This window comes from Camelus dromedarius, chromosome 1 (genome assembly GCF_036321535.1).
Source record: "Camelus dromedarius isolate mCamDro1 chromosome 1, mCamDro1.pat, whole genome shotgun sequence".
NCBI classification, from domain to species: domain Eukaryota; kingdom Metazoa; phylum Chordata; class Mammalia; order Artiodactyla; family Camelidae; genus Camelus; species Camelus dromedarius.
This window is the reverse complement of record NC_087436.1, coordinates 74,940,589-74,948,470: the sequence shown is the minus strand read 5'-3', so window position 1 is coordinate 74,948,470 and position 7,882 is coordinate 74,940,589. Positions and strand designations below refer to the sequence as shown.

Sequence of the window (7,882 nt, the reverse complement as noted above, 5' to 3'; positions counted from 1 at the left end):
GACATAATATCCTAAAAATATCAACCAAGTCCAACTGTTCTATTGTGTCATTTAGTATCTCCATTGCCTTATTGATTTTCAGTCTGAAAGACCTGTCCAATGATGTTAGTGGGGTGTTAAAGTCTCCTACTATTATTGTATTCACATTAATTTCTCCCTTTGTGTCTGTTAGTATTTGTTTTATATATGTAGATGCTCCTATATTGGGTGCATATATGTTAATGAGTGTAATATCCTCATCTTGTATTGATCCTTTGATCATTACATAGTGTCCTTCTCTATCTTTCTATATGGCCTTTGTTTTAAAGTCGATTTTGTCTGATATAATTATTGCTACTCCTCCTGCTTTCTTGTCGTTTCTATTTGCATGAAATATATTTTTCCATCCTCTCACTTTCAATGTATGTGTGTCCTTTACTCTAAAGTGGGTCTCTTTTAGGCTGCATATTGTAGGTTTTTATTTTATTATCCAATCTCCCACTCTATGTCTTTTGATTGGAACATTTAGTCCATTGACATTTATAGTAGTTATTGATAGATGTGTGTTTATTCCCATTTTGACCATTGTTTTCCAGTTGATTTGGTATTTCTTCTTTGTTCCTTTCTTTTCCTTTTCCTTTTTTTTTTTTTTTTTTTTTTTTTTGTGAGTGGTTTGATAATTTTCTTTTGTATTAGCCTGGTTTCTTTTTGTTTTTTGTGACTCTATTGTATGCCTTTGATTTGTGGTTACCCTGTTATGTCAAGTATGTTAACCCCTTACTGTATCTGTTTGCTTTAGACTGGCAGTCATGTAGGCTCAAACACACCCTAAAAAGAACAAGGAAAAAAAAAAAAAAGAAAGAAAAAGAAAAAAGGAAACAATGAAGAGAGAGAGGAAAAAATCTGTATTTTCTTGCTCCATCTCCCACCCTTTATGATTTTAATGTCTTTTTTTTTTTTTTTTTTGAGATATCTGGTTTTCTTTAACAGTAATCTTTAATGTTCTGAATACCTGGTCTTTGTTGTAAAACTCCTATATATTTTGGCTCCTCCTCTATCTCTTCAGAGCAGTCCCTCAGAGCTATCTGAGAGGCTGTCATCCTGGGCTTGAAGGGATTCAAATCCTCAGAAATGTCTTTTGAATAAAACATAACTCAACTTTTAGGCTATGCATTTATTTCAGTTTACAGAATCAATATAATGAGATAGTGAAAATGGGTTTTTGTTAGAGTTTGGGCATTTCTGGAAGAAATCATGATTAGTGTATCAAGGAGAAGAGGCTCTTGGAGGCAAGCATTTCCCTCTGTGTTAATATCAGGAATAACTTCACTTGCCCTTTGCCATGTAATTTAGGTCACAAATTAAAATGTAAGCAGCATGTAAAGAAAAATTAACATGATGAAATCCTACTTTTCATTATGAAGAGTCAGAGAATGACTAAATTTGAGTAAACCCTCTGTTAAGAATGAATTGCTCATAATTAAGTAAAATATTTGTGCACGTTTATTGGATAGCATTAGATTAATATGAAGCATTAAAGAATTGGACACCAGAGACCAAAAAAAAAAAAAAAAAAAAAGTCTGTGCAAAAGATGTGATTTTTAAAAAAGTTTGTCAAAGCAAATATATAAAAGACTACATCTAAAGATCACCATTTAAATGCTTTTCCTGAATATTCTATGAATTTAAATCTGGGGATCTTTAAATATTATCAGTTTTTATTTGTGACAATAAATCTTATAAAGGAACACTTTAAAAGTAGGACACTGTTCTTCTCAATAGTGAGCTTTTAAATGAAGGATATCTATGATGTGGACCCTCTGTCTCTTGTCAGACTGAAATATCATGGGTATTCAGCTTTTCAAATCTCTTATGGAAGCTTGCTTTTCTTGGGGTGTAAAATGATTGAAACACATTCCATCATTTCCTCTTTAACTCAAGCCATATGTTCAGATTTGAGTTTTAAAAATTCTCATTCCTTTATTTTCTAGGAAAATTAAGCATTTAACAACAGGTATATTATTGAAAGAAACCTATATGATTTATAACTAAGTATCCTCAAAGGAACTTTCCTACCTCATGAGTAAGAATGCAAACTCCAAGATGTAAGGTACTATATTCAAAAGAAGCTCAAGATCACCCCGTCAGATTTTTTTTATTTTTACATATATTCTCATGCTTACTTAAATGGGAAAGATTTTTTCCTGGAAAAGATACAACCAAACACAAATCTAAAACCCAGAGCAGGAATGAAGGGGTAGTGCAGGTGTCCTTGGTGGGGATATTGGCATCAGGTAGCCCTTTTCTTAACCACTGGAACTGGTGAAGTTGAGGAAGCATTTCTTCTGTGAAATTAAAACGAGAGAGTCATGGTTAGAGAAAGATGTACCAGAAACTAAGAGATATAGAATAAGGGATACTGTGCAAATTCATTCCAGTTTAGTTTACTGAGCAGCTGCTGGTATGAGTCACCCCAACTCCATCTGATAAGTAATAGTAGTGGAGAATAGGCATTTGTCTCAGGAATATTTCACAAATTTAAAATGGTCCCCATTTTGACTGCCCCTTCAGTACAACTGGAATCTGCAAACTCTTGGTATGCCTGGCTCACCTCTGTAACATTCTCCATATTAGTGTCTGTATCCATTTGGCTTTAGGATCCAAGCAGACAATTGACTTAGACTTTGTCCAGGCTCTGGGGGAGAATAAATCAAAATAAAGTGGTGTTATATTTTGGTCAGTCCTGCACTTAAGGAAAGATTTGAGTAAAAAAAAATAATGATTTCCACATGAAGTGAAATTGGAGGTAGGCAGCTTTGGATCTGGAGTAGGTGATTTATAGCATGAGGTCTGATGAATAAGAGAAACACCATTTTGTGACTGATATGTGTGAGCTAGTGGAACTGAATACGAGTTGACAGAATCTCACAGGTCAGAGGTTAGTATCTAGTTGACAACCTTTATATGAATTGGAAATGGACCAAATAGCTGACTCCAAGGTTGGCTCACTTCTAAAGCTATATCACAATATCTTTAAAATGTGTTTGTCCATTGAGCTTGGGAGAACAAAATAGACTATAGGAAACATTCTCTTAAGGACCTTTTATTTGGGAAAAAAAAAAACCAATGAAATTTATCGTGGGAGAGGTTGCAGAGCTGATTACTCTGAGTGACATCTGCATTTGGCTGAACCATCAGTGAATGAGATTTCCGATGCTCTATGTAATTAAGCAACAATAGAAGCAGTACCTATAATTGACAGCTGATATTGATCAAGCACTTACAATGTGCCAGCCACTGTGCTCAGCAGGGAACATGAATTATCTCGATGAATCTCACAAAAATCCAGTGCTAGAGGAACTATTATTTCCACACCTTCAGATGAGGAACTTGAGGCTTAGGGAGTTTAAAAAAGATCGCATAATATTGCACAACAAACGCATGGTAGAGCAGGATTCAAATAATGGTTATGTGTTTCTGGAACCCACACTTTCAGCCACTGCTCTACATGGGCATGATCTGAATGGTCATCAAGTACCAGATATGGTGTGGAATGTTTTACCTGCAGTGGAAGAAGTGAGGTCTCACAGGTGACAGCAAACTGGGAGACTTTACTCACTGTTGGGGTGACCTCGAACAAAACAATTTCTTGATGTGTCATTTATTTTAGCTATAAAATCACAAACAACAAGGACCCATCCATCTAACTTTGAAATTCCACCCTGGGAAGTTGAATCTCAGAGAGGTCAGAGATCATAGAACTGGGGTTCTTCAATAGAGCCTTCCAACTTGGTTTCTGAGTTCATGATAGAAAAACAGATTTCTGACCATCTGGACTCACAGCACTTTCACTCCTGACTGCCATGAGTTTCTCATAATAATTTGCAGCTTTTGTTTCTATATCTGGTTAAATTCCGAAATGCAGAATTTGATCAGAAGACATGAAATCAAATTTTTGTCACTTCAAGACGATTGAAGTCAAAGTAGAGAAAATTAGGATGCACCGCTTCCCCTGGTTGAGAGATGAGAGACTTAACTCAAGAGAGAGAAAGTGTAATGAAAAGAAAGGAGCCTCGTTTTTCTAGACAGTCACAGAAACTGCTCCCAAATAGGTCATGGCTAGATTTCACATTTCTGAGTTTGAAGGCAATAGTCACGGTTTAGTCAAAACGTTCATTGTCAAAGGCAGTAGTGAAAGTACAATGCCTTTTGAATGAAGAATTTCCATGCTTATTTTTGATACCCCGTATTTCCTGGTTATAAGTGGACCCAAAGCACAGACATCAAAATAAGACAAACAAAAAGTGGCTGCTTCCAAACGCCTCAAAATTCTGAAGCAGCCCAAGGGGAGATCTGCTGATGAACGCCGAGCCCCGTGGGGGTGCCCTGAAAAGGATGCCCTGCCTGTACTCTGAAGTGCTGTGGGGGTGTGGTTCATTCAGGGTGGATCCAGGAAGAAGAAATCACAGTTCTAAGCAGGGACGGGCAAAAGATCTACAGGCCTCATTTCAAATACTCAACGCAACAATTCAACATTTGGTGAGCCTCTTCTCTAGGCCAGGTACAGGATGAAGCACTGGCAATAATGAATATTTACCAATTATTTAACAATTAACTGAATATTTACCACCGTGCCTGGCACGGTACTAGGGGCTTTCCCTGCAATGTGTAGTCTCATGTGATGTTCCGTGGAGGCTGCTCTGATAAAGCCATCCACATAGCTCTCTGGGAGTACAGAAAAGGGAGGATCACGGAAGGAAGGGGTCATGCCATTTCAACAAAAGAAAATATCTAAGATCTTGCAGTCACTACTATCCCCTCAGCCTAACTTATAATCAGAGTTATGGGATCAAAGCTGATAGAACCTAAAGCTAAAAGACAGTTCCACAAAATGGACATTCCAACCAAGGGCTGTTGTGGGTACTTATCTGCTTGCTCTTTAACTTCTGGGGAACAAAGTGTCTGCTTCTGCTAGCAACTGGAATTTGGCAGGTAAGAGTCTTGGCTCTGTCCCTTTCTAATGGTGTGCCTCAGGGCAGTTAGTTAACCTCCCTAAGCTTCCGATTCTGCATCTTTAAAGGATTGATAACAGTAGACATACCTTAATAAGGCTGTTGAAGGAATAAAACGTGTGAATGGGCATAAAGCATGTGCATTAGCTCCAGACCCCTGCAAATAAGTACTTAACAAGTATTGCTGATTCTCATTATTAGCTTGAGAATGAATTGCTAGCACCACTCAAAGTAAATCACTTTGAGGAATCATATATATTTATTATGACTTACATTATTTCTTTTTTTGGACATCCGTTCCCAGGGGGTGAGATTTGAAGCTTTTGGATGAAGCGGATAGGGTAGGATTTAATGGTCTCTCGCATGCATCTACACTTTAAGTCTGTGTTAAGGGTCTCCAAAACACCTATAAACACAGAATTGGTTATTTTAATCTCTTTGGAATATAATTCACAACTAGAACTTAATCAGCAGTCTTTCATACTGTGTATTTAAAGATTTCTAACTACCACATATAAAATAGATAAGCAACAAGGTCCTACTGTGTAGCACAGGGAACTATATTCAATATCTTGTAATAGCCTATAATGGAAAAGAATATGAAAAGGAATATATATTTGTATAACTGAATCACTATGCTGTACACCAGAAATTAACACAACATTGAAAAACAGCTCTACTTCAGTTTTTTTAGAAAATTAAAAATTTCAAGTCGATGCTTCCACCCTATGCCTTTAGTTTCTGTATTTCTGCTTGTCTTGGCTTATTTTCAAATATTTTCTACCAAAACCTTAAAGATAGAACTAGCTTTTTAAAAACACAACACTTACTGAAATTTGTGATAGCGTTATGTTGGTACTCAGGTGGTGGTCCTTATGATAATATTTGAAAATTGCCACTGTGAGTTCTTACAACTGTTATTCTTAATGCAGTTATAAAATTGACTGATCTTCATTCCCCACACATAAAACAGAGGACAGGAACTCATTACTGAGTCCCCGGAGCATGAACCAGCGGTAGCAGAGTTGTCTCTCTCATCACACCCTCGCCCCACCAACCCTCCCTGTCTCTCCAAGGAAATGCCACGAAAGATATTTATTGTTTTTGTTTAATATGTTGGTCCTCCATTTCAGTTGCAAATCAATACCAAACAAAAGCTAATAATAAAAATTCAACTCTTTGTATTCAGCAATAAAAGCTAATAGCACTGGATATTTTTACAGGTAACCCACCTCATGCATATTAACCAATTCTACCTTCTTTAACCCCAGTGCCTACCACTGTGTGTGACGTGTATTTGCAAATAAAAAGGACCCCACTCTTAGGGCATTTACAATTTAGTGGGGGAAACAAATGAACAAAACCTAAAATACCACACAATGCTGTATTTCACCTGCAGTTCAGGCTGCCGGAATGAGAACAGGGGACTTTGACAAGAGCAATGGAAAAGCTTCAGGGAGGAAGAGAGAGATGAGGGTCTTGAAGAATGAAAGTAACATATGAAGCAAAATACAAATTGGAAAAAATCCTGCATTTTAAGAACCAAAATTAGTCATCTATACCTGAACAGAGTGTATCATCCCACACATACATCAGATTCCTTCAGCTGTATAAACATTTACCACACCAACTGGATATTTACCTCTTTACGCAAAGAAGACCTCCCCATTTTGACTTGGAAATTTGCTTCTCTGCAGAAAATGTGTACTTAATATCCCTATTACAATGGTTCACATCAGAGCTAACTGTATAAAATTGCATCAAACGTTCCCTTTGGGAGACCAACAGGTTGAGGACAATAGTTTTTAAACCCTATAAAGGGTTTGGTCAGAAGGGGTATCAGTAAAAGGCACAATGAAGAAGAGAAACCTGGAAAGAATGAGTTATAGGCAGACCTGAATCTGAAAAAGGCCAGAAATAGGCAAACCAAGGGTAAGTCACATGGACGTTGGACCTCCAGTATCTCTTCCTTCTCTGGGCCACAATCTCAACAATATAAATGTTTCCAGCCCCTAAGGTTAAATCCCTAAGCACCTTACTTTTAGAAATCTAGGAGCAATTGAACAGCTTTTCCTCCTTCATTCTTACTTCCCCACATTTTCTAATTAAAAAAAAAAAATGAAATGGCTGAAGACCATTCCCATTTAAGCACAGTGACAGCAGAAGTGAAAGTTCTCACCATGGACTGGAGAGAGGCTGCAGACCAGCAGCAGGAGAAGCAGAAATCCCAGGGTGAACCTCATTCTGCCTCAAGGTGGAGTTCAGACTTCAGCTCTGAGTCTCAACTGTGGGTTCTCAGCACGGACACTCCTATTTATTTGTACCAGTAAGGCCCTCCCCCTGCCTTTGTCTCCAGTAGGTCAGCTGCATCATCAGTTTTAAAAGCCCTCAAAATTGCTGAGCTTGCTTTTTTTGAACTCTTCTTGCAAATTTTATGAATTGGCTTCGGAGCACTATTAGTGTAATAAAGTATTTCTTGAAAACGTAGGCGATACATGGCAGGAGTGCTGTAGGAATTTGGGGGTGCTCTGGGATCGAATCAGTGGTTGTGGCTTTGATTGCTTCTCTAAGTGAAGGGTCAGTGGACTCTCTTAGTGGTATTTGAATATATCCTCCAGGAAATCAGGGACTCTGTCAGGCACATCGTTGTGTTCCTAGCACCTGCAAGAGAGTCCAGCCTTTGATAGGTGCTCAGTAAGTAGATTTGTAGATCTAATGAAGGTCCCTATGCTGACTAGGTTACTGTTTCTTTACCAGACTTTCCCACCTCTTATTTGACTGTCTGAAAGATATGATTACATATGTAGTCTCACCATCATGGGAATCCTGGAAGGGGGCAAAGGTGTGTCCCTCCACTGGTGTGGCTGTGTCTTGATGAAACGAGGGAGGCA

General features: G+C 37.9%; 1 protein-coding gene across 1 annotated transcript; it reads right to left on the bottom strand.

The window, feature by feature from the left end:
* Positions 1-2,138: 2,138 nt before the first annotated feature.
* On the bottom strand, positions 2,139-7,264 carry CXCL13 (C-X-C motif chemokine ligand 13). The gene is made up of 4 exons (XM_010983227.3): positions 7,171-7,264; positions 5,265-5,397; positions 2,591-2,674; positions 2,139-2,324 (listed from the first exon to the last, which is right to left on the bottom strand). Exons 1-4 carry the CDS (start codon positions 7,232-7,234, stop codon positions 2,270-2,272), a joined length of 336 nt encoding a protein of 111 aa, XP_010981529.1. The 5' UTR covers positions 7,235-7,264; the 3' UTR covers positions 2,139-2,269.
* Positions 7,265-7,882: the final 618 nt, after the last annotated feature.

Bases quoted from the DNA above. Each gene is read 5' to 3' on its own strand.
- CXCL13 (XM_010983227.3), bottom strand. From the start codon at position 7,234: ATGAGGTTCACCCTGGGATTTCTGCTTCTCCTGCTGCTGGTCTGCAGC. The intron at 5,398-7,170 runs GTGAGAACTTTC...CTGTGTTTATAG, and splicing joins CAGCCTCTCTCCAGTCCATG to GTGTTTTGGAGACCCTTAAC. The intron at 2,675-5,264 runs GTAAGTCATAAT...ATTCTCCCCCAG, and splicing joins TGTCCAAAAAAAGAAATAAT to AGCCTGGACAAAGTCTAAGT.